At 38.5% G+C, this 27,743-nt stretch overlaps 1 protein-coding gene across 10 annotated transcripts in view; it reads left to right on the top strand.

Annotated features, from left to right (window-relative positions):
* Nucleotides 1-633: 633 nt before the first annotated feature.
* PTPRD (protein tyrosine phosphatase receptor type D) overlaps nucleotides 634-27,743 on the top strand; it is a gene marked incomplete at its 5' end in the record, with an annotated part of 417,042 nt that continues 389,932 nt past the window's right edge. For 8 of the 10 annotated variants that reach the window (XM_082656692.1, XM_082656691.1, XM_082656695.1 and 5 more), the window contains one exon: nucleotides 646-709. In XM_082656692.1, the coding sequence (XP_082512818.1) occupies nucleotides 646-709 (64 nt within the window). Of the gene's footprint in view, nucleotides 710-27,743 lie in introns of all 10 variants that reach the window. The other 2 variants (XM_082656696.1, XM_082656688.1) reach the window with 1 other exon arrangement.

Genomic DNA, 27,743 nt, shown 5'->3' with positions numbered 1-27,743 from the left:
AACTAGACTCAAATGTGATGCGTCTTCAGGGAAGAAGCCAAATGTGATGGTGTAAAAAATTCTAACCTCTACTGCTTAGCTGGAGAAGTTGAATTAGCAGATTTCACCTGGTGCCAGGAAAGCAACTTCCATTATTCTGCCAATAATAGACTTTTATCCTGCATGGTGGAGCTTCTCTTAAATCTTGCTTGTAGCATTGATGGACTTTCTTCCATCCAAGTAGTCATGTAATATTTCATAAGAAGTGACAGGTTCTTCTCATAGAACGTTGCCCAAAAGGTGGCATGAGCAGAGAATGAAATTCTCTAGAGGGGTTGGCTTCAGGGTGGCCTGAGCATGGGAGCAAGGTCAACCTGGGGAGTCCCATTTCACAAACCAGGTTGTTTGCTTCCTCATCCAAAGGTGTCATGGTTCCCATTTATGGTGTATCAACAGTGTTTTGCATCTCTCGTGGTGGTTGTGATGGAACAAGGGGAGAAGAGTGAGAGTCTAAGTGTCTTTGTGTTTTCTTCCCTTTCTTTTCTTTACCTCTCCCTGTACAGGCTCTGAAGGTGTTCCAGCTGAAATTTCAGATCGGTCCGGCTCGCTGCGGCTTCTGCGGCAGTGATTCCAAGCTGCCAGTGTGTGCTGGTGCCGAGCTGCAGGATGGTGCACGTAGCCAGGCCGCTGCTGCTGTTCCTTGCCTTCTTCCTCCACGCGGATGCTGAGAGTAAGCCATTCTCCCATTCTCTAGGGGACTATAATGAGTGGTTTTGTTTGCAGTTGTCACCACGCTCAGGGCCTCTGAATATGTTTCCTTTGGAAGTAAATCCTGAGACCCTGTGGGATCCTCCTTGGCTACCAGCCAGCCTTTCAAAGAGATTATTGACATGGCTTGCTTACCATTTCCTCTCTGTCTTAATGCCCTTTTTCTTGTGCATCTAACCGCTCCTAATGTTTTGCCTTTCTTTTTTTCTTTCTTTTTTTTGATACTCTTACCAGCCCAGTAGCAAAAGGTATTATGAGACCAATGATACAACGCAAACTGGGATTAACCAGTTGGTGGTGCCAATAAGTAAATATTGCTCAGACCCATTAGAAATTTCTTTAGTTTTGTGGCTATTTCTGTGTTTAGAAAAATGTGCAATGTCACATTGAGCCCAATTAAACTTCCAAGCCCTTGTAGCTGTCACAGCAGCTGTTCTAATGTACCGTTTCCGACAGCTGTCGTGGAGTACAGTATTCAAAGAAATCAAGCAGAACTGACAACTTTGTGGCTGGATGAAGGGTGTGGAAGTGTGAGGAGAATTCTGTGGAGTACAGACCCCAAAGTTTGGATTATTGGACTCAATTTGTGAAACTGAGATTGTGGTCAATTAGCTTGCCAATTAATGAGAAGATCCCATCTCCTTTGTAATTAGGAAATCATTAGGCCTACCTTGTTTACATACGTTTCTTTTCCCATCTGTCCTTTGGATTTTTTGGAAGAGGCAGTACTGGAAAAAGGCATGTCTCTGGCTTGTAGTTACCAACACGTCTGGTCCCGAGTAATGGTTTAACTCATATGAGAGTCAGCCATTCTCTTCGGGAGTCCCCTTGGTACTATTAAAATGTGTAACGTCTGCAGTCATTACCTTTTCCCTCCACTGACTATTTCAGTGAGATTAAATTTGATTCATGTTAAAGATGTTTCGAAGACAAGGATCCTGTGTCATGTTGGCCCTTACCTGTTAATTGCATTTCAACAAGAATTTCCTCAATGGCAGCCCATTTCTTTGTTTAAATAGGGCTCTATTTTTTAAAGAGAGCTTTCCAGGAGTGAAAGGAATACTGTTAATAATAGGATACATATGGAACATGCATGTTTTAAGCACAACATTTTCTGGTTAATAATGTATATAGTCTCCTAATTAGCACTTGGGAGTGTGGGTTTAAGGTGAAGCCAAGGAATTTCGAGTACAATGCCAGCAAATAATTAACTGGGAAAAGACCCAAATGAAAGATGCTTGTGTTAAAAGCCGTTTATGTCAAAATGTATTTTAAAGTTGAAATCTAAATTTAGTGTTTTAAAGAAATCAGGCATATGGCTTTATTTTTCAGTTTTGGCTAGAGTGAAAAAGTAAGTTGTTTTACAATTGTTAGCTTTCGGCAAAAGCATATTAAGGCCGTGGGACCTGACTTTAATATCAGATCTCAGTTAGGGATTTTCTTAAAGTTATTAGATCTAATTATCATATATTCATGAAGTTATCCTTCCAGATGAGTAAGCATATTCTCTTACTGAGAAGCTTTGCTTTTGCTTAATTCTCTGGTGGAAAGTGGCAGACAGATATCAAGCATTGAGGAACAAGTACTTTTAAACTTTTAAATTATGTGTACTTTTTTTTAAAAAATTAATTAATTTTATTTTTATTTATTTTTGGCTGCTTTGGGTCTTCATTGCTGCGCGCGGGCTTTCTCTAGTTGCTGCGAGCGGGGGCTACTCTTCGTTGCGGTGCGCGGGCTTCTTGTTGCGGTGGCTTCTCTTGTTGCAGAGCGTGGGCTCTAGATGTGTGGGCTTCAGTAGTTACGGTGCGAAGGCTCAGTAGTTGTGGCGCGTGGGCTTAGTTGCTCTGTGGCATGTGGGATCTTCCCGGATCAGGGCTGGAACCCATGTCCCCTGCAGTGTCAGGTGGATTCTTAACCACTGTGCCACCAGGGAAGCCCTAAAATTTAAAATTATGGTTTAAAAACAATCTAGACTATAAATGATCATCACCTGCTCCTCCTCTTGCTCGTCCCCTTCTCTTTCTCTTCTACTCTTTCATCCATTTCTTATCCAATAGAGTCTTAAGCAAGAAATAACAAAGGCCTGAGTGAATTAGCGATTGTTAGTTAAATTAAGATATTTACCATGTTATATATTTACATGATAGCAGTTTTCAACCTCAAGATGTAACCTGGAAAAGAATCCCTTCTCTCTCACTTTTCCCTTCGCAGCTACAAAGAGGGAGAGGCTTCTTCTTTGCCAAATCAATTTTGTTTGGTTTTGCCCTATCTCCTCAACCTTACTTCAGGATATTTTCCCTTTAACAGATTCATTTGGCATTGCTGAATAGCATATGTAACCTGAGCGTTCCTGGGGAAAGAGGAAAAATTAGCCATATTTTTTAAGGTACATTTTAAAAGGAGAAAGAACATCCCTTAGTAATCTACTCGAGGATATTCCTGGTACATGAAAGCACATGGTAGGGTCTGAGATATAATTTTAGCCACTAAGAATGTTTGAAGAACAATTGATGAAATAGGATTTAGATTGTAACCCATTAAATTGTGCCATTAACTTCTCTTAAAAACCTAAAAAAAAATCAAGATACAAGTAGTACTGAAGAAAACTTTGATTTCTTCACCATCATAGAAAGATGATATTTCTCAGGCTTGTATCAACTGGGTCACTGATTTGTTTCCCTACACTTTCATTCGCACATCTAGCCGTATATATATATATTTTTTCTTTTACCTAACTGTATTTTGTATTCATACAAGGGATCAGGAGTTATGTTTCAGACTTTAATAGTAGCTTAGCCACTCAAGAACTATGGGAATAATTTTTTTTTTAATGTTGCTCTCTTTTGAAGAAGAGGATGATATGCAGGTGGGGAGTGGAAAGAAGCCACTCTAGGGTGCCATGTTAACTTAGTGTGTTCAGCTCGCTGCCTTTTGAAACGATTAACTCTGCAGAGCTGAGGAGTGAGGCTTATAATCCGCTGTGTGGAACACCATAGAGAAGTGCTGGTGTGATGTCGCATTAGGTAGAAGAGCTCTCACGAACCTTGGTTCAAACCCAGGTTGAAAAATTGTGATAATATCCCTTTAGCAGAAAATTATAGTCTTTGCCATTACCCATTTGAAGTGCCATGCCGATCTCCACTATTATTTCAAAAGGCTAGATGTGTGCATGGATCCTATTTCTTTTTGTTCCTAAGTCTGGAGTGCTCGAAATGATGTCACTCATTGCTTCTTGAATGCACATACGCATGGTAGAGCTGTGGTCCCGGGGAGGAGTCAAGTGTGACTTCAGTTTGAACACTAGGAGTAGCCCTTCCTCGTGCCAAGCTAACCAGTTTTCCATAGTGGTTTGACTGAGGTCAATTCAGTGATGCTGTGCATGCAAATTCTAGATGAATTTAGATTGTATTATATTAATATAATCCTGGGGTAATTTTTTTTTTTTTTTTTTTACGGTACGTGGGCCTCTCACTGCTGTGGCCTCTCCCGTTGTGGAGCACAGGCTCCGGACGTGCAGGCTCAGCGTCCCTGGCTCACGGGCCCAGCCGCTTGGCGGCATGTGGGATCTTCCTGGACCGGGGCACGAACCCGTGTCCCCTGCATCGGCAGGCAGACCCTCAACCACTGCGCCACCAGGGAAGCCCAATATTTTTCTTTTGACTGAGTTTTCGTGATAGTTTCTGGTAATTTTATGTAGCTTTAGTTTGCTATTTACCAGTCCTTTTTCTTTTCTTTTCTTTTTTTTTAAACTAAATACAGGCCAAGAATCTGCTGTTAGTACATTCTTTTATCAAACTGGTTTCACTATGATGAAATCACTTACATTCTAGACCTGAGTTTATGCTTTTTGGCCACTGTCATTGGACCTGAGTGTTTACTGGATCTTCATTATAAACACAGCTCTTGATAGTTGAATTCCTAAAATGGTTGAGTTCATCCTTTTTCTGTTGCTTTTTGCCATTTTTCTGTCTCAGATGGTGAACACACCCTCATTTTCCATCCTTATTGTGAAGGAACCTCGCTGTAGTCCCCATCTACTCACTATATTTCTGCCCTATGTGAAAGCAATTAGGTTTCTTTTATTCCCTCTCTGGTCGTATATCACTCTATCCAATGGAACTTTATTTCTTTGGCATTAGAGAGCAGACTGACATCAATGTTGTAAGTTAACCATTTTTTCCTTACTTGTTTTCTGGTGGACAGCATAGGGTAATGGTTAATAAAGTAAGCTCTGAAAGCAGAGTCTGGTTTTAAATTCTGGCTGTGTTTTTGTAATCTGGAGCATGATGCCTCATGCTCTTTCTCTGAGTTTTCCTATCTTAAAAATGTGGGTGATGAGTGATGATGGTGATGGTATAGTGTAGGGCCTACTCTTGGGTTTTATGAGGAATAAATGAGTTAATGTAAAACACAGATCAGCAGATAACACATGGTAGATATTTACTAAATGTTATCCATCATTATTCAAAAACATTCAGCCAACATTTTTATTGAGTACTTGTGTTTAGGTACTGTGCTAACATTATTTAATTTGATACAGATCATCAAAATTTGGACAGTTGATAAACCATATTTTCCTGCAGCGTGTTAAAGTCCCCAGCTTGCTTCCCTATAAAAAGTTCTACACATAGGAGATTCTTATAAACTCTTGTCCCAGGAGTTAATCTGAAGATGAAGAGGGAATAATATGAAGCATATCTGCTTTTTCAAGCTTAGGAAATAACCAATTTAAAGTTAATTTTTTTGGGTCTAATGGATAATGGAAAGCGTTTCCATCTTCCTGTTTTGTTGCTTCCTGTAGTGAATTTTCTTGAGCTGCCCTGAGGGAGGAGCTATAGATGTTTACTGTAAGCACATACAGAAACACATGGGACACTGGTCCAGTAGGCTAGAGATGGAGGTAAACAAGGTAAGGAAGAAAGTGAGTGGCTTTTGCTATGGCCAGAAATTATTCTTCAGAAAACAAAATTAAAGAAAAGGAAAATGATTAGATTGAAGGGCAGGGCAAATGATTCCTTTTGCGTTCTGCCGAAATCACTTCCAAGAAGCAGCCTGTCAAGAAATTAGACCTCCAAAATGAAGTTAGGAATGGAAAGACTGTCTTTCTTATGTCATCAAAATGCATTCCTCCCAGTAGACAGGGCCATTTCACAATGAGAACATTCATAGATCATCAAAAATGTCCTTTAGTTTTTTTTTTTTTTTTTTAGATTACGGGTGTTTAGGTGTGTGTGATGTATGTATTCACGTATGTATGTATGTACTTAGATCACAGACCATTCAATCAACTTTTAAAAGGGAAATTGCTTGGGATGATGAAAACGAAATGTTCTAAAATGAGATTGGGGTGATGGTACTAACTGGGTACAAACATACTAAATACCATTGAATTGGACACTTTAAATGGGTGATCTGTATGTGTGTGAATCATATTCCAATAAAGCTATTTAAAAATGAAAAGGTAAACTGCTGCTTAATCCAGCTCTCTGGTTAGATTCTCTTTGGTATATGTCACCTGAATGAAAAGTGTTCTGGTTCCTTCAGGCCAGTTAGAATAGATGTGCTCATTGAGGAGAGCAGGAAGAAAGCCAGTTCATTTTTCCATGCTTATCAATGCCTTGCTTGTTTTCCTTTTATCTGAATTTACAGAGGTGTGGCAAAATAAAAACCTTACTGCTCCCTCCTCCTTCCTCCCCTCGCTTTAAAGTAGCAAAATTAGCAGAATCCAGCTGTCTACAGCAAGAAAAATATTCCAGCTATTTTACTGATCCTTTGGTCCCATTGCAGAGTTTTCTGTAGCTTTCTGAATTAATTGCTCCCAGCAGAGCTGTACCTATCTAGTAAGGTTAAGAATATGTCACATAATCAACACATGTGTACACTTCAAAGCATTTTATTGTGTGTAGAGGGACTTGCTTTTTCTAAGAAAAACCAAAGTATGATATATTTGTTATCTCTGATCTCTGTTTGCGATGAGGGCCCTAAGCTTGAAGGATAGAACGATATCTGAAATATCGGTGAATTACTTCTTGTTATTGCTAATAGCCTGGTGATATTTGATTATACTGTTCTATGATTTCCTCATTTCTTTCTCATCATATTCTTAGTTTCTTCAATTTTCCTGACGTAGCTGCTATTTACCTGATTCATTTCGAGTAAGTTTGACTTGGTTGGGAGCCCGCCCTCTTCTGCCTATGTTGTCCTGCTTCAGTAAATTCAGAAAACCCCCAACCAGTGTCCAACTTGAAATAAAGAATCAAAGAGAGAAGTACTAGTGATCGGGTGGAAACCAATTCTCTTACTTATAATTTTGCTTTTTCTCTTTTCCTCAGTTTGCTTTAGATTTATTTATTCATTCGTGAAACCAGTAACAGTGTGTGTGTGTGTGTGTGTGTGTGTGTCTGTGTGTGTGTGTCTGTGTGTGTGTGTGATCACGTGTGCCTGCTACATGGAAAGCTTTGTGCATAATGGTAGGGATATAAAGATTTAAAAAAGTGTGGTCCGACACCAGCTTGTAATCTACTTTCAGAATTCATAGCTCACTTTTCAGAACTCTCTCAAGCAATATTCTCAGATTTTATCTCCAGGCAGGAAGTAGCGCTTAAGAATATGGACTTGTACCCATGTTCAGATCCTGCCTCTGCAGTATAGATGTTCTGACCATGTGCAAGTTACAAATCTCTATGTGCCTCTCATCTGTAAAATGAAGATGGAAAATGGCACACACTTGATATGGTTATCATAAGGATTAGAGAACTCGCAAAGCATTTTGAATAATAGGATTAAATATTCACTAAAAGTTGTGCTTTTGCTTTTTTCTCATCAACTTGCATCATTTCCAAATTAGAAGCATCCATGTTTAGATCTCTGTGGACATTGATCATCCCATTAACTTTATGATTTGAGCAGTATCTTTTAAAAATGTAAATATGTATCATTATGTATGCAATTATGCCTCCAAAGGGCATTGACTGATTGACACATTTGTGTATTTAATACTCCCTCTAGTAAGTGTTTATTGGACACATTTCCTGTGTCAAGCATTGAGGTAACTACTGGATATACAATGGTGAGATAAAGAGATATGATCCCTGCCCCTAGAGGGCTTAAACTCTAGTGGGATAGATAAATATTTAACATTAATCTCAAAACGTTCATACTTTCTAACTGTGATAAATGTTTTGAGGGAAGAGAATAGGGAGGTTAGTGTCTCAACTATTCAGAAGAGCAATAAAAAACGTATGGAGCAGCAATTTATTTCTTGTTTATTGTGAAATAATTTTAGACTTGAAAGAAGTAAAAATTGTACAGGAATTTCCCAAGTACCTTTCACCCATATTTCCCCAGTAATGATATATTACGTAATAACATTACATTATCAACATCAGGAAATCAATATTAGTATGATACTATTGACTAACTACAGATTTTACTAGCTTTTACATCAATATATTTTTGTAAAGATTTAGTTCTGTTAAGTTAGATCACATGTATAGCTCTGAGGGAATGATTTTTGAGCTAGCACCTGATGGATGAATAGACATTAACTAAACTACCCCTGAAAGAGCTGTTAGGGTTCAAGAAAGAACATGCTCTTATACTGCAAGACAGGATAACCTAGTGTGTTCTGGTGACTGAAAGAATGGATGTGACTGGATCGCAGATGCTGAGAAGGAGGAATTAATCAAATAAGGATAGACAAGTAAGCAGGACCATCTAATGCAAGGCTTTAGAACTTGTTCAAGGTCTTGGTTTTTATTCTAAGGACAACTGGGGGAGTGACAGCAGAGATGTAAAAAAACATCTGTGTGGTAGCAGGGTAGAGAGATGCTCTGAAGCCAGGCCAGCCAGAGTGGCCTTGAGATCTTTCAAGGGTCTAGTTGAATGTTAAGGAAAAGAAGGGGAACAGGGGAGAAGAGTGGTGGGGGTTAGGAAGGCCAGACTGCCTTGAAACTTAAGAAATAATGTTAGTTGACTTTTATTGAGCTACAGTCTCCTAAAACCTGAACTACCTACAGATTATTATAATTCTGAGTGAAAGAGAAAGCCAAGCTAATGAGGAACATGTGACTTTTTATTTTTAACATGTCATTTTTTTCCAGAAGTATATCACTGCTCATTCTTATGACTTCTCTTTTTGTTTGTTCAGGTAATTTTTTAAAACTTACCTTTATGTTAATATATTTGTAAAAAAAAAAGTACTGTGGAATCCAGAATCAGTTTAAAAATGTGAATGAAGTTTAAAACCTTACTAGAATGGGTATTTCAATTTAGTTTCTGTTCTCCAATGAAAGTTTTAAATTCACTCTATGAGGTGTGATGGATTTTACATAATCACAACATAGTGTTGTGATAATTGTTTTATACTACATTTATTCAATGAGACATTAAAATACACTAAGTACTTATATCTTCAGATTAAAAAATAGCACACAGTACATTACTTTTGAGCTATAAGCACAGAAAGTGTAACGAGCCACTTAAACTTAATATATTCTAGTAGTTCTTTTCTTTCTTAGTTGTTGTTTTTGCTGTATTCAAGTTGCTCATAAAGGAGTGAGAGAAAAATAAATTGCTGTTGTTTGTCTACCATTAAAAGAGCAGACCTTAAGTGCTGCTTTTTGCCCATTGACCAGATCACTGGAACTATCTGTATTATTTATGCAGCATGGGATTTTTAAATGTTTTTTTACTTAAAGACAGATCTTTTTGGTAATGACAAACGTGTTAAAAAAAATAAAAACCTGCTTTTTCTCAATACACCTTTAAAGATTTTTAAATTGTTTTATATCTGGTCAAGTTTCTTAAGAACCTCATTTTAATGGGTAACAAAAGTTTACAACTTGATTTTTCAAAGAAATTAACAAACTACAACCACCTGTTAATAAAGGTGTTAATATTCTAAAAAAGAGCAGGGAAGGCATTCATTGCTTTCAGCTGTAGTGATTTCAGGTTGATACAAACACCTCTTTAATGTCCATATGTATCCTTTAAAAGTAAATTTAAATCACAACATTTAATTTAAAAGTAATATTTCATTCAGTAAATGACTACTGTGTGCCCCAACCGAGCCAGATCCTGATTCGTGTTACCACAGAATTTCCATTCTAGTTGGAGTGGGGCTGGGCGGGGAGGGAAGAAACATGCAGCAAGACAAGGTTATGGACAAAAGATAAATGAACAGTGTGGCTTTGATAGTTATGAATGCTGCAGAGATAATAAAACAGGTGATGTTCTGTGAGAGCACGGTGGGGGGGGGATGTTAGGGGAGGGGACAGGGCATTCCTTCATTTTATATCAAGGAAGGTGTTGCTTAGTGAGCCCCAACACTTAAGCTGAGCGATGGGACAGCACCAGCCATGAGGAAGTGGAGTTCAGTGCATCCAGGTGGATAGAACAGTGATTCACAAAAGCCTTCAGGAAAGAAGAGTAGTGTGTTCAAAGGACAAAATAAGGCCTAGGAGACTGAAGCATAGTGAGTGGGAAGACATAGCTAAGAGAGCAGGAAGGGGCTAAACCATGTGGCCCTGTAGGCCTTGGAAGGAGTTGGGTTGCTCAGCCAGTATGTAGGGAAACAGATCTATTCTTGGGATATCTACCTATGAAACTTGAGTTGGGCACCACTCTCCTCTACTGGGACAAAATTAATATTTCTTTCTCAAATAGTTCTTTGAAGGGTTGGTACAATCTCTGATCAGGTTATAAATTCATGTTCTAAACTGCTTGACTGAAATTTCCTTTGTATCATCCAATATAGACTTTGAACACTAAAGGCATTGGTTAACAAAAGCAAAAATATCTGCTTTTAGCTCTTTAGCCTGGCCAGTTGTCCTTTTCTTTTATAGTAGATGATATTTCTACATTGGCAACATAAAATGCAGTCTACACTTCATTTCATCAGTATCCATAGCTGGAGAGGACAAATGAAAAGCAGAGTTGTAACTGGAAGGCGATGGCCAACATACATTTGTAGAGAAGAAGGGAGCTTGAATAGGGCTTTCCTCTGTATGCTTCCATTTAGTCAAGATTATAGAAATAGGATTCCTAAGTGATTCCTATATGGAAAGTGTATCCTCTATATAGATGAAATAATTTTAATAAACTCTTTCCTGGTAAACCTCTTTTATTTGGAGGAAAAACTATCGCTTATGTGATTTAAGATATTTGGACTTAGTTTTAAGCCCAGTGGGGTTGTAGGGTAATACATAACATAAGGATTATTAAACCATAACTTAGATGTGTTTTCTCTAAAATAGTACATGGGGTTAGCAACCAGATTTGGCTTAAATTCTTCTGACTCTTTGGGGATGCTTATAGCTCTTACAAGTTGCTGTGAGATTTAAGTGAAATCCTATATGTAAAGTGCTGTGAGTGCCTGATGCATGGCAGGTATTCAGTAAAGGTTCATCTTTATCCCACTGTATAAACCATAATGCCTGAGGTATACGTAGAAATCAATTATCTAGCATTTTCACCTATTGAGATGATTTTCGGTTCAAGGAATGAAGCAATATATACCTTTGAGCAGCAATAAACAAAACATAACAAAAAAGCATACATATCATAGATTACTGTTATAACTTACAGGCTGAACTCAGTGAAATCTCTCCTTACTATGTTTATGCCATCAATGTAGCCCAGGGTTTGTCAAGCTTAACACTATTGACATTTTGGGCTGGGTAATTCCTTGTGTTCTATGGGGACCGCCCTGAGTATTGTAGGACGTGTAGCAACATTCCTGGCTTATACCCAGTAACACTCTAGCACCCAGTTGTGACAATCAAAACGTCTTCAGACATTGCTAAATGTCCCCTGGGGGGCAAAGGCACCCGTGGTTAAGAACACTAACAGTGTGTAAGCTCTGGTACAGAATGCTGGTACGGAGATTAGAAGAGGGAGATTCTGCCCTTCTAACAAAAGGGGGAAATTTTATCAGAAATACGATAGGCCTTTTGTAAGTTCTTAAGATCAGCTATGCAAATTGAAAAAGCTAAATGATATTTCTGTTTAATATCTGTTTAACCAGAAACAGATTTCCTAATTTCTTTATGTCTCAGTTTTGTTGTCTGGCATGATAATTATAGAGTTGCTATAAAGATTAACTATCTTTTTCTTTTTAATGGAATATAATTGCTTCACAATGTTGTGTTAGTTTCTGCTGTACAATGAAGTGGGTCAGCTATATGTATACATGTATTCCCTCCATGTCCAATGACAGACGAATGGATAAAGAAGATGTGGTACATATATACAATGGAATATTACTCAGCCATAAAAAGGATAGCTCAAACTGGGTCATTTATAGAGACGTGGATAGACCTAGAGTATGTCATACAGAGTGAAGTAAGTCAGAAAGAGGAAAACAAATATCCTATATTAACTCATATATGTGGAATCTAGAAAAATGGTACAGATGAACCTACTTCCAGGGCAGGGATAGAGACACAGACGTAGAGAACGGACATGTGGACACAGGGGAAGATTAACTATTAACCAATGTAAGGTGCTTAGAAGTATGCCTCACACATAGTAAGCGCTAAATAAATCTTAGCCATTGTTATTATATCAACAATGTATTTAACAGTATATTAATTTTAAGATATTATTTTTTATTTTATTTTTATTTTAGCAATAAAATCCAATTTTATCTCATAGCAATGATCATGATAATACCTTCCCCTGTATAATTTTTAAACATTTTATATCTTTAATCTAACTTGTTCCTGAATACTCTAGGAGTAGGGAGGATACATTTTATCATCTGCACTTGTCAGATAAAAGAAACCAAGGGTCAGAGCAGATGACCTGCCTGGAGCAAAAAGGTGAGCAGGTGATGGAGAAGACCCTAGAACTCAGCTCTTTTGACTCCTGTCCAGGGAAGAGGCAGAACAGTTGAAAAGAGCAGGCACAAGAGCTCAAAATGCATAGTGGCCGGAAACCTGGACAAAGGGCCAAAACGATGCCACCACCATGGCAGGTGCCAGAGGTCCATTTCCATTGTATTGTGCTGGAACTTCATTAATAGCAGAGTGAGGCTTCAGAATCACAGAAGAAAGATTATACCATATCCACAGTTTATACATTGTGTAAGAATTAGAGAAGCATTGAATGACTTTTAGAAAGGCTTTTGTCGTGTTTCAGTTTTAAAAAAAAAAGAAGAAAATCCTATCAATTTGTAAATGTTTGCATTCTGTGGAACTAGTGTTTTATTATGAAATGATTTTCATATTTCATTAGGCTGCCTTCTTGGTCTTATCCATCAGTTTCATTTGAAATTGTCGGCAGTAAGATTTTATCACCATAATCATGATGTGACCATCAATCCTCTTAGTCATATTCTGGTGGATTGGAAATCACAGCCCAACTATTTTATAGCTCCTCTCAAGGTGGAGTCGGATTCTCCTCCCCTTGAATTTGGGCTGGTTGCTTGAGGTGCTTTGACCAATGGAATGCTGCCGAAGTGATGCTGCACTTGTCCTGGACCTAATCCTTAGACGTCTGGGAGCTTCTACTTCAACTCTGTGGCACCTGGAATCATCATAGAAAGGTGCCCAGCTATCTTGCTGGAGGGACCCTGTGGAGAGAAAGAAATGCCCACACATTTTGTAGCCTTCCAGGTGAAGTGCCCGACAGGTGTTGGCTTCCCAGTCAGAGCCCAGCCTCCTGGTGATGGCAAGTCACGGGAGTGACCTGAAGTGAGAAGAGGAGAGCTGCCCAGCTGAAGCCTGCAAGGCAGAATCCTGTGCAGAGAAATGTTTGCCTTAAGCAAGTTTTGAGGTGGTGTGAAACACAGCAATAGATAACTGGAACACGTGGTGATTATTGTCATCAAAACGAAGCACCTACCAGCTTGAGAGCCACCTTGGACCTGTTGTTGCTTTATTCCTTCTTCTCTTCTGGCTCTGTACCACAGATGACATTCTAGATAACAAACATTTAAAGGCAGTCCTCGCTTGGGTAGATGAACAGGTTGATATACAGCAGTTAAAGCCCCACCTAGTGCTAAAATTCTGAAACCTTTCAACCAGAGGTTGGCAAATGATTTTTGTAAAGGACCATATAGTAAACATTTTTGACTTTGTGAGCCACACAGTCTCTGTAACAACTCTCCAACTCTGAGTTATAACAAGAAGACAGCCACAGACAACACATGAACGCTTGGGAGTGGTGATGTTCCAATGAAACTTTATTTACAAACCCTTACAATGAGCCAGCTTTGGGCTGAGGGTCATGGCTTGATGACCCCTACTTTTGACCTTACTCACAAGTTCTCCCCAGATAGTGGGGAATGGCGAATGTTTATAAGCAGAAGACCTTGTTTTAACCTGGTGAGATTAGTTAGGGGAAAGAGGCGCATTTGATTAGCCTCTTTTAGCACGGTGCTCTGTTAGTAATGTTTATTGGGAGCAGATTAATTAGAATAAATAAGTTCAAGGAGCATATCTCTTGATAAACAGAGGAGTTTAATAGCACTTAACCTTTAGCATTTATGTGGAAGAAGCTTTGCATGTTACTGTGCTTTACGTCTTTGGGGGGTGCTTCAGGTACTTGGCTGTTAGTGCCACTTCAAATTGCAAACTCCTGACAAATGAATAATTTATTAGCTATGGGATAGTTTTCATTGCACTGTGAGCCTGACATTTGGAGCTATGAACATCTTAAATATGGAGAAAAAAGTGCTGGGAAGTGTTACGTTTGATGGGAATGTTGTAACAGGGTCTGTGAAGAAACAGGTTTGTAATCATGGGTATTGAAGTCTGATATTGGTTTCATAAAGGCAAGCAAAAGCAGAAACATCATGGTGAATTTGATCACAACATGGGTACTTCTGGTATAGATGTCCTCTGTACCATCTCAGTGCTCATAAATCAAAAGCAAAATAAAACTCTAACAAGAAAGCACCGTTGATCCAGCAGCGATGCTCAGAAATAATGCTTATGGGTCCACGATGTCACCAAACAGAAAGGCCTTCATTGGGCACAAAGAGGGGGCGGTTTGCAATCGATTGCAATTGGAATCCCTGACTCACATGGGAAAATTTAAATTACCAACTATTGCCAGTTTGTCCTGGCAGCTAGTAGAAGGCACAAGTTTCTGAAAAAGTAGGAAGGGCATAACTACATTCTCATAAGGATGGATGTTGTTTAGAGTTGAATGAAGAAGGAGAACTAATTAGATTAAACAAAAATCTTGGCTGAATATGAAGGATGATGAGTAATGGTTACGTCTATTCGACTATGGAGTAAAATCTCAAGGGAAAGGATGAGAGGCCCACTGCATGAATCATTGGAACTGGGTGGCAGAAACCACCATGGAGAACTCCTGTTTCTGAAATAATCAAGACTACATCAGCAAAGAGATATAAAAAGATCATTTAACAATTGCAAAACACGTAATTCTTTTTGCATTTTAATTGTACTGATTTGGAATCAGAGATGGAAACAGGAAGGATATTATGATAATTATAATAAAACAATTGCTTGTGTTCTGGGATCTCTTTTCTCTACAGAGTTTGCAGTTTAACAAATGGATCTGACGCCACTGTTGGGCAGGGAATAAATTGGCTCACTTCCCTTTGGTGTATTTACTCAGGCCACCAGGCTCCTCTTTGTGGCCTAAGAGAAGCTTTCACACATTAACGCACAGTCACCAACATTCTGCTTAGCTCAGGAAGTGCTTTCTGTTTTCCCACCTTTGCTAGTATTCTCTCCTTCTCCCTTTCTAACCGCATAGCTTTGCTATTCCACATCTTACCTACTCTTCCAGCTCCATCTTTTCTGCCATCTCCATCCACTCTTATTTAGACCCAACTGTGTCCCAGATACTTATAGGTAACAAGAAGCCTGAGCTAAGTCACTTCTCTCAGAATAGTGGGAGAGGCAATAAAGAGATAATTGCAGCGTAGGGAGGTATGTGCAGTAGTAGACGTATGCATAAGGTTACTGTTGAATTTGCAGGGAACATGAGGGGGGCTGGTGGTGACAGAAACATACTGGAGGGCACTAAGGCAAAGCTAAGGAGCTTGGAGCTTGCCTGGTAGGTCAGTGATTCTCAACCGGATGATACTTTGGAATCACTTGGGGATAAAATATAGCTGTCTCGGCCGCACACTGAGCATTTAAATCAAAATATATGAAAGTAAGGATCAAGCATAGCTGTTTTTAAAACATGTCCCTCAGTTAGTTCTCAAACCCAGCCCAGCATTACCACCTAATAAGGGAAGCAATGAAAAATTTTAAACTGGGAAACAATGTGGTCCAACTTGCATTTTTGATAGATCACTGATAGTTGGGTAGAGGATGAACTTGAGGGTGAGTTGGTCTAAAAGCAAGTAGGGTGAGGGTCATGATGGTCTGAAGTGTGGCTGTGGTTATACGGTAAAGAAAGGCCAGATACAAAAAAATTTTAAGAGGTTTAAAAACTTGCAGGAATTGGTGATGGATTGGACTTGGTAAGTACTGAATGAGTCATACAGGAACAGCTAGAGAGGAGAAGTAGCCAGAAGAGTAGATACTTCTTTGTGTATTTCTCTTCCACCCGTCCCTCCTCTGCCAGTACATCTCATGCACTTCATTATGGTTTTTGTGTCTCTACTAACAGTTATCATAGTTGCCATACATCACTTTGAGACAGACTTAATAGACAGATTCTAATTTTAGTTTGTCTAAAATTCTCACATTCCATGCCCCAGGGGGCAAGTGTATTTACTCATTTCCGATCCTGCCTCCGTGCCCTTGTCCCAAAACTGGACCTTGAATACAGCCAGGGGTAGCAAATTCAATGCCCATAGTGACCAGTCAAGTAAAATCCATTATTGAAGCAGCAGTTCAGCTCTTTGGAAAGTTTGCGCTGGATTTCATGAGAGAAGCAGCGACCCAGCCTCTTCTTACCATTCGGGAATGCATGTCCAGGATTTTCTGATTTTCCTAGAGAAGCTTGAAGTCCAGACTTATAGGTGAAATATCCCTAATTTTCACATATTTACTTGAATTAAAAATCATTAAGCAACAGTAACACTGAGGCTAAAGGAAAAACACCTTTGGGATGGATCTGGTGTGGGACCACAGGTTTTCAGTCTCTGTGTAGAGTCTCCGTAGAAGTTTGTAAATTTGAAATGAATAAAATTTCTCAATCCCAACGCTTTCCAACGCTTTCTGTGGTTAACAATAGCAGAAAATTTAACAAAGCACCAACAGCAGACATTTGGGCTGATTCTGTTCTTGGAAAGTGAATTAGAGAATGGATTCCATTACCAGGTATCTCACACTGAAATATAAAGCAGAAGGGCAAATTTAAAGTACTTTATCTGCAATTGTATAGATACTTCTGGAGAATGTGAACTGGGGATGATGAATTATTTACTTAAATCCTTCTGTCCCCAGTTTTGTACATTCTAAGCAGGCCAGGTTTAATGACCTCAGGTGGCCCCTCATCGCCTGAGGCTGGGGAGAGAGGCTCCCACTCCCTCCTTCTGATTTCATCTGTCCCCTGGTGTCGGGCCAGCGTGGTTGCTGGAGCTCCTTTTTCTCTCAGGGGCTGCTCTGGCTACCTAATGTGAAGCCTCAGAATGTTTAAGGCTAAAGAGCAGTTGAACGGTTGTTCAGCCAATGAATTAGCATTTCAAAGGCCAGTGCTCAGGAGGGCGCTGCCCAAGTGAGCAGCTCGGTGGAAACAGACAAGTTTACTTGTACAGTCCTGTCTGGGTAATAAGATATTTCTGTGAAAATGACTTTCCCTTTGTAGGAAGACTACAGATTTGATACTAAAAGTTTTTGCTTTATCCGTTTTGATGGAATTCTTTCTAGAATGAACCTTGCACCACTTCATTAATAAACAGATCAAATGAAGCATGATTGTGGCTTGATCATTTATTTGGGTGACATTCACCAGGAATATCAGGTTTTTTTTCTATTTCCTTCTGTTATATTGAAATGTCCTGAAGAATTACTGTGGTATATAGTTGGCTGGACTGCTGCATTTTTGTAGGTCTGTATATGTTTTATAATTTTAGTCTGAAGAAATATGGTATAGTGGAAAGGCATTAGCTTCTAAATAAAAATATGTGGGCTTAGATCCTGTCTTTTGCTATTTACTAGATGTGTGGTCTTGGGGAAGTATATTAACCTCTCTGAGCATAATTTTTTTCTTCAGTTAATATGTATTCTACACCTACTACCTGCCAGCATATTGCGGGTTGCTGGGTATTAGATAGTAAGCAAGATGAACCCACGTCCTGCTATAGCTTCTAATCTAACCTTAGATTTTTTTCATCTGTCAAACAGAGATAAGAACCTTATCCCGCACTTGTTTCATGGGGCTTAACTGTGATAATGTGGGCTAGGTACCTGGCAATGATTAGGGGCTCATAATTAGTAGACGTAGCTGCAGGATTTGCTTCTCCCTCCTGTGCTTATTTGCCAGTGCCTTCTAATTCATTACACAAAGCTATTTATACAAAGCTGTTTTCTTCCAGAAATCTTTTTTGCTCTCACATTGTAATTCACAGATGTTGTTCAGGTCTTGAAGTCTGAGCTTCTTCCCTTTCTCCTTTATAAATGTTTTGCCTACATGGTCCATAAGTCATTCATTCATTCCAGAGATATTCCTATACTAGGCTTTCTGGGATACACTGTTCAGTGACCCAAACAACAACAGAATCTTGCACCATGAAGGTCACTTTCTAGGAGGCTGAAAATTATGCAGAGGCCAGAGTAGAGGAATCAGGACTGTGTGTGTGTGTGTGTGTGTGTGTGTGTGTGTGTGTGTGTTGAAGTGTAAGCGGGGGATTCGGATACAATTTAAAATTGGGTGGTCAGGTCAAGGTAGGCTTCATTGAGAAGGGGGCAGTTAAGCAGGTTTGAAAGAAGGTGGCAAGTTAGTCATGGTGGGGGTTAGTATTCTAGGCAGGAGCCAGTTCAAAGACCCTGGGGCAGGAGCTTGCCTGGCATGGCCCAGGAAATGCAAGGGGAATAAATGGAACAAGGGGGTAGAAGGAGAGACACCTGGAACGTAGAACCCATAATGAGGAGAATCAACCTAGCCGGGAATTCAGGTTCCCTGGAAGCAATAGTGAGTTAAGATCCTGTTGGCGATGGTAAGAGCCTCCAAACAGAAAAACAGCTTGTGCCAAGGCCCTGAAGCCAGGGGGGCCTGACTAGTGTCTGGAAAGGACCAGAGAAAATGGGACTGTAGCAAAGGAAAATGGTAAGCTATTAAAGTAAGAAGGTGAAGGTGACTGTATTTAGGTCTTATCAGGATTACTCTGGTTACTCTGGAAAATCTGTGATTGCTCTTGATGACAGTGGTGATTCAGGTGCAAAAATCCTCTCCTAAAGCGACAGATTTCCATTCATACAAAGCAAAATAAATTGGAAAGAAAAAGTGGATTATGTAGACCATCTCCTTAGGTTTGTGGCCCACTTTTTACCTGATCCACTCACATTTCCTTAGGCTGTAGACACAGGGCCAGGCATTCATTGTTATGGCCAATGTAAATTTACCAGCATACTCTTACCTGTAGCATTCTGATAGATTGACCGATACGAAGTCTGCTACTGAGTTACTGTGGACCTCACAGGGAAGGCCTTAGTGATTCTAGCCATAGCCCTTCAAGTCTGAGGCAGTGGATAAAAGTTTTAGCTGGACGAGATGGGCACTCAGTTCCGAAACAAACCAGATATGAGAGTTTAAATCAGATGTTTGTATGAACCTGAAATTCTGGCACTGGACTATTAGTCATGTAGGAGGAGTTGTGAGGATTTTTTTTCCGCCCAAGTCTTTAACTTTTAATTCTCTCAAGTCCTATTTTATAACTAAATAAAAAACACACACTCCCATAGGTTTCTAAGAATGCATTTATTTATTCTGACATTTTTGACATACTTAGGAATCAGTATTGTTTTTGTATATTCAAATTTTATTAACATAAACCCAATACAGTAGAATTAGGTGCATCTTAGCTAGAGGATCAGCTGTCTGATTAAGTTGATTGTTTGCTGCTGGGACTACCCCAGCACTGCTGCACTTTCAGCTCACTTTGCCCTTGGCTTTGTCACTGTCCATTGTTCTGGATCCATGAAGCAATTCAATCTCTGTCCACTTTCAGGGATCATTTCATTCCTATACTGCCCGGCATCCTTCTAAAAAAAAGATAAAAAGACAAACAGTGCTTAAAGTAACACCTGTAAAGATTTTTACAAAACCTTTCAGATTTTAAGACTATCTTATGTTGTTTATTATTAAATACCGCCACACAATCGATAAAGAGCAAATCAAAATATTTGCTATAGAAATGACAAAAATATAAACCTCTTTTGGTAATGACTTTTTTTTCATTCAGAACGAGAAAAATGCTGTTATTATAGGCTATGTTTAGCTTTACAGTATCCAGTCAAAACACTATTTTCCCAAATTACTTAGGACAGCTCTTTCCCCATCTCCTTCAGTCTAGTTACGTGATACATCTGTAAGGCAGTTAGATTGATTTGTCACAGTCTGCATTCCATCTACCCCCTTACTTCCTGGTTGATTTTTTTTTTTTAATTTATGTACAGTAAAATCCATTCTTTGTGGTATACAGTTGCATGAGTTTTGACAGATGCAGAGAGTTGTATATCCACCACTACAGTTACATAGCAGTCGATTTACCCCAGGAATTCCTTCACACCACCCCACTATGTATGTAGCCTTTTGGCTTCCACCCTTTTTCATTTAGCAAAATGCACTTAAGATTCATCCATGTTTGTTGCATGAATCAATAGATGGTTGCTTGAGTGGTATTGCATTGTATATATACACAGTTTGTTTATCCATTTACCAGTTGAAGGACATCTGGGTTGTTTCAAATATTTAGTGATTATGAATAAAGCTGCTATAAACATTTACGGACTGGTAAAAAATAAATTTTAATCAGTCTCTGGTGCAGTGGTTCTGGGGACTTTCAGAAATAACAAAAAACACAGATGTCTGGGCCCCACTCCCAACCAGTTGAATCAATTTCTGTGGATAGGGCCTGGGTTAATGGTTTTGTAAAAACTCCCCAGGTGGTCCTCTTCTGCAATCAGGGTTGAGAATTAATGCTTGGAAACATGTGATTATTGTATTTCTGGTAAATCAGCTCTCTAGGGTTTTCTTTATTATTTTTACTTGGCTTGGTTTAGTAATTATATTTAGGTAATATAAGATTATGCTTCAAATTAGTTGTTTCTTTTAAGGGTTTAATTTCATTTCAAGGCGAGAGTTACTGTATGCTAATTAAACCTTTTTAAAGGTGCACTTACTGAGGTTTTAAGTAGTCATGATAGAAATATATTTATAATATGCCAATTATATCCCTCAGGAATATTTTAATAATTATATATTTCATTAAAAGGAGTACTTGTTAGTTATATAGTGTAATTATATGTTTGAATAAACCAGCACTAGAACTAAATGAGCTTCCTTAATTACCAAGACAATTATTTTATATTGCTGGTGAAATATATTATTATCTTATATATATTGGTAGTGAGTTCTTACAATGTTTGAAAACGGTATTTAACAACAATTTAATCAATTATGTTGAGTTAAAGAGTGAAACAACATTAAAATCATTATGAATTGGGCAACTGAGATATTTTACATTAAAATAAAGACATTTTTACATCAAGTATAAATTACATAAGAACACAGGGGGGTTTAAAAATTTCCCTGAACCAACTAAAAATGTTATTTGAAAGCTATGTGCTTTGATGATCAAAATGCTTACCAAGATGAATTTTCAGTTCTGTCTTAACTCTAAGCCTAGTTTTATACAGTTGATGGATATCCTAAGAATAATTCTGTGAGCACCACATGTTAGAAGGTCCTTCGCAAGTAAAGTTGTAAGAAATAAAGTCTTTTTTTAAGATCTAATTAACTTTATTCAGTAATTCATGAGAGGAGCATCACCCCAACTAATAACTAGAAGAGTACTCCAGAAATAGTCTTTTTAATAAAAGACTTCTCTGCAGTATTTAAGTAGATTCTATTTACGTGAATAATTGTGAATTCTGATTTTAAAACACATTCATGATAAGAAATGAAACTTAATGTTGATATTCTCTTGATGTAGCTCTTACATTCTAATGCTAATGACCATGAGCTATTTACATATTTGCCCAAGGACATTTGGGAGAGCCAGGACTTTCAAAGGTGTGCTTTCCGGCAAAGGGTGGCAAAGAAGCTCATTACTAGGGGCACATAATGCCCACTATTGCCCCACACCTCCCCAAAAGAAACCCAAAGCAACAACTTTCTAGTATTGGTACTAGAAAGAGCTAACGTGTGTTGAGCAGTTCGAATGTGCATGCACTGTGCTGCATGAGGGTTATCTCATTTAATCATTCCAACACACCTGTGCTTTAAACACCGTTATTATCCTTGACTATAAGATAGGGTAAATCACAGATTAGAGAGGTTAAGTATCTTGTCCTTATTAAGTTGCTGTTTATAATACAGTGGTAAAGCCCTGATTCATACCTGGATAGTCTGACTTCAGAGACCACAGACTTGATTGCTGTGCCACATTCTGTTAGGCATCATTTGCCCCATTCTATTAAATTTAAAGGAACCCTATTCTGTGCTCCCTTCACACCCCTTACTTATTTTATAATGCTAGACACATTTTTTTTTTTCTTTTTGATTCCTGTATTCCTGTATGTGTATACACATACCCTCCCATTAGGGTCTAGATGCCTTCTTCCCTGTTCCAGGAGCATTTGAACATTGCCTGACACTCAGTAGGCTCTCAATAACTGCTTGGCTGATTAAAGAACAGATGTAAATTGCATGCAGAGCATCCATTATGTTGGGTTGAGATCCCCTCTTCGTTTCAGAGGTGCCTCAGAAGGCTTTTGGAAACTCAGTTCTGTTGCTTGGTGCAGAGCTGGCTTAGTCTGTAAGGTATAAAACCCAACCACCTTTCATCCATGGGTAAATTTGAATTTACTCTGTAAGTATAATGCGTTAATAATTACAAAACGCTGTACAAGGAAACCCGCTCTATGACTTGGCTTTGTTCTGAAAGAGAAAAATCACAATTAATGAGGGATGAGGTGAGTGGGACCGATTATGACACTGTGGTCTGCATGGTGAGTTTTTGGGTTTTTTTGCCTTGGGAAAGAGTTACTTAAAATTTTTCATTCTAGATGATAATTACTGATCATGCTATAATAGTGACCATGATTAAACAAGATAGTATGAGGTCTTTTGTCTCTTTGAGGAACACCCATTATAACTAGGGAATCAGACTATAAAACCTTAAATTCCAGAGTAGAATTAGAAGGTGGAAAGGAAGAATGTCTAGAGCTTTGACTACTCTTGGCTTCAGGGTTGTGCCCCCTCCTTCTTACTGCTTGCTTCTTGTTCGTAGTTCTTTCTTATGAAGTCTATAAATTTTATGAGGCTATACTAAGTAACTTAAGGAATAGTTTCCCCAAGAACAGTGTAATCAGGGAACACTGCTATTTTCTCATCGATTTTGAAAAGCTTTCTATTCTTACATGCTTACTTTGAAGTAACTCAAATCACGGAAGCAGGGTGGCCAAAGGGACACATTTCTGTCTTTGGTCCATTGCCTGCTTTAGGGAGACTGAATTCCATTTAAAATCTGCAATGCTGATGCAGTGTTAAATACCCACTGCCTATCCAGGTAACACCTTTTCACAACCTTCTGTCACCAAAGAATCATTCAGGTGAGCTTATATTTTTGCTTAAAATAGTGCAGGATTATAGCCCCTTAATTTGTTCTGTAATAGATCCACAAATTTTACTGCAGCAACTAAGAAAAAGTGTTGTCCTTAAGGCTCTATCCTCAAAATAGAAAGTTTGGATAAAGGGAATTGATTGTAGGTTTGCTGTTGTTCATTATCTTAATTAGTCTAGGTAATTAAATCATTAATTGATTGAAGCTGATACCTTGCTAACAGTAAAACTCAGTGCTTTTTTGCTTGATCCCATAAGAACTGCCATTTCAGTTCTTCATGCACCTCCTTTTTTCTGGCGTTTTGTGCTGTTGACAGACCCCCCAACAGTGGGCACCATGTCACAAGAGGATAATACTAACCTGTGGACAGAGTTGCTGCTTATGAGCTGCATCTCAGTGGAATCAGGCAGCAGTCCCAACCTGGCTGTGGCTAATTAACACTGGACAGTAAACCACTGTGCAGATGCAATCCATTACGGAGACAATCCTGTCTGGCAATTAACTTTCATTGTTAGTTGTGTTTTGCTTGGGTACCTTTCTGAAACTGTGGATTTCCATCAAAGGGTTCTGACACCCCTTCCTGCCTGGCATATGCCCAGCATCTTTAGTCTTGTGCAGCAGTGTTCCAGAGGTGAGCACTTTTTCCTCATACTCAAATTCAGAGCCTTGGGATGATCACTCTGTTTCCTAAAGATATGAAGTTCTTTTAAAACTTCAAAGCTGCCTTAGGGTGGAGGGAAGAGGGAGGGAAGATGCCAAGTTCGAAGGCTTCTAGTGAATTGGCAAAACCAGGAACACTTGTCTTCAGGTGCTGTAATATGAGATGTTTTAACAGAGCTATTTCAAGTCTGAAAAGTTGGCTTTTAAAACGAATCACTAATCCGATAATTACAATAACGCTAGAATCAGACTAAACAAAGGAAAAGGTAAGGCAGTAAGAAGTTGTTTTACCTTGGAATACATTTCAGACCTCCTTGTCAGTCCTATCCTATGTAATTTCAGAGGAACTCCTGTGGTAAGCTTGGTTACCAAGATCCCTTCAATACTATGAGGTTTTATTTTTTTTTTTTCTTTTGATGTTCTTTCTTATTATGTTCCTCTTGAGGAAAATTGTGGAAGTAATGAAATTCGTAACTGGCTTCTTTTCTCTTTTCTTGGACCAAGTCTGGCAGTTACTTGGAAGAATTCAAGTTCTGTGATTTTTCTGGTGGATAATATAGCAGTAGTAAGGCAGCAAAAGTAGGTTGAAATGAACGCCTGGCTTGAAATTTACACATATGGATATAACGTTGCCTGCATGCTCCTAATCAGAGTTAGCTGTTTTTTTATTATTATTGACACAGCTTTCAGACAGCTCTGCTCTTGGAAAAATATAGCAAACAAATATGAGTCTTTTGTGCTGTTACTGAAAGAAATTCCCAGGAAATTATAGTATTATATCATGCATAGTTTACTGTGGCTACAATTTTATCCAATAAGCATTAACATGGGATGTATAGTTATAAAGACATTTTCTGTCTAGACATAAATATACTTCAAGACTCATTTACATGAATATGATAAATTATGATTCTGTATTCTCAGTATAATATGTGTTTAATTGTTTTCTAACCTAGGAAGCAGATATGTCTTATATATCCCTCTTTGCTGTTGCTTATTCTGTGTAATAAAGAGACAAGGAAATGCTGGTGTAGAAATGGAAAATGATGTTCTCTAAATAGTCAGAAATAATTTAAAATGCAAAACTCTTATTAGTTGATACTTTAACCTTTGGGAATTTGTTTCTTGTAGGTATTCTTCTGTTTGTATTTGTTTTAAAACAAAAAGATACTTTTGTTTCAAAATAGTTTTTAGAAAAGTGATTACACCTATTAAGAGAATCAATGTGTTTTACTTGCAGGAAGGATGTGAATTTAAGTCTTTGGATGGGTGAGATGCCAGAGGATGAACCTTTTTAAAACTTACTGAAAATCAGACAATTTTATGAGAGACATTGATAGGAGTATGTTGTAACTTGTTTTACATGGACATGATAGATTTTATATAGTTGTGACTTGTGACTAATAGTGAAGAAAGAAAGATTGCTCTGTGAACTCTTTGTTTATCAAAGGGAGTGCAGTTGATCAAGGTGAGAGAGGATGACAGCTTATACTCTGGTGGTCGCTGTGGAACTGGAGAGAAGTGGATAGATGCCAGAAATGCTAAGAGAGATGACATAAATGAGAGTAAGTTAATTATTTTATCAGGGGTCAGAGCTAAGAAAATGTCAAGGACGACTCCCAGATCTCTGTTATGAGCACCTAGTTGGGTGATGGTAGTGTTTATTGAGATGGGAAGCCCTAGGGGGAAGGTGGAGTTGTTTGGGTTGAATAGAGAATCATGAGCTTCATTTGGGACATACTGGATTTGACCTGCCTTTAAATAACCTAGTGGAAAAGTTAAATAAGCAACTGGATATGTGGATCCAGACATGAGAAAAGAGCTGTGGTCTGAAGTTAATCTCTTGCAGTTATAAATGAGAAGGGACAATATCACCAAAGGAGAGAATAAACAAAGACTAAGAGTTTAGGAGCCAATCCTTGGGGACCCCCTATTTATAGAGGATGAGTATGGCAGGTGAGGTCAAGGGGGAACGGAGAAAGATAAACTATAGAATAAGGGGAAAATCCAGGTGGGTCATGTTTTAGAGAACAAGTGCATAGGTGTTTGGAGGAAAGATGCTCTCAGATGCTATTGAAGGGTCTGGAAAGTGTTTATTGAAATTTGGTGACACAGGGAACATTCATGACATTAGGGAGACTTTGGAGTGGTAGTAATGAAGGAGTGCAGTGGATTATTTGTTTAAGGGAGAGGCAGAATAAATACAGAGAATTCTGATTCATCCTCAGCTCATAAACTCATAGCAGAATCTTTCTTTATGTAGTTTCATAAGTACACATTTAACAAAAAGAAATCTTTAAGCTTCTAGGCCTCTAGACTTTATCATTTTTCTTCCCTTTTCTGCTGATCTCTTCAAAGAAGAGTCAGCATATCACCGTACTACATATTTGGTCTGGGGAGGAGGTCTGAATAGTTTTTCGGAATCACAACTGGTATCCTCTCCAAAATATTTCTTCATGATCTAGTCTCTGACCAGCTCTTTTGCATTCTGTTTGATGAAACACTTATACTCCCACTCCAATTATGCTGATCTACTTAAAGTTCTCCAAGTAATTGGGGATTACATTTATAAATATTAAACATTTTTCCAGTCAGTAGGGTTGCTTCAGGACTGCTGAATCTGCCTGAAATGTTCTTCTCCCTCTTGTAATTGCCCCGCTTTTATTATGCCTTGCCTTAAAGACCCGAGGAGAGTCTCTTGTGTGCCTCTACTGTACACATTTCTGTAATAAAGCTTCCAACTGTCCTTTTCGTCCTCCCTCCCTCCCTCCCTTCCTTTCTTTCTGTCCCTCTCTGGGCAGTAATTGAGGCAGTACTGTGGTAAACACATAGAACATTCAGGGAGGTTAAAATACTTTAGAGGGAGGGAATGCACATTATAAGAATTCAGGTAAAAAGTAAGAACAATATGTAGAGGACAGTAGGAATCTTTGGGAAATCATCATGCAGTAACATAGATACAATTATTGTCTCTCATTATAATAATTGAGTTACAATTTTAGATGTGTTATTTTACCTTTCCAGGGTTGGATACTTTGTTTTACCCCGGACAACTAAGGATTCTTAGTCCTTCTTTTTCCTAAATTATGGCACAAAGAAAAGTTTTGCCTTCAGTAAAAATCCCCGACTTGTATGTTTCTTCTTCATTTAGATTAAATTGTTGACAGGCAAAAAGGCAATGGTATTTACAGGTTAGAGACACCTCAAATAAACATAATTAGTGTTCTAGCAGCTCCAACACTGGCTAAAAATTCTTTGAAAGCAATATTTCAGGTTTAATGCACCTTTGGTTTTCTTTTTGGTGCTTGTTCGCAGTTTAGTGATGTTAAAATCAAAGGTTTTTCCTCTAATTACTCCCCATGAAAAGTCCCCCCTCCCCCCGCCCCGACCCCGTGTACTTCTAGATTCAATTGCCTGTCTTTTTAAAAATGAATGAAAACAATGATGATGACTGAAGCTCTGTAATACAATGTATTATTTTCCCCACTCCTTAGAAATAATAAAATCACATCATAATACATCTTTGCTATTAACAACTGACTTCCAGCGTGCTGTGGAACCATGTAATTGAATAACACTTTTTGTAGAGGGAGAGCTTCAATAGACGAAATGA

Source organism: Grampus griseus (assembly GCF_964374135.1).
Source record: "Grampus griseus genome assembly, chromosome: 6".
Classification (NCBI taxonomy): domain Eukaryota; kingdom Metazoa; phylum Chordata; class Mammalia; order Artiodactyla; family Delphinidae; genus Grampus; species Grampus griseus.
This window is presented reverse-complemented; position numbering and strand designations above follow the sequence as displayed.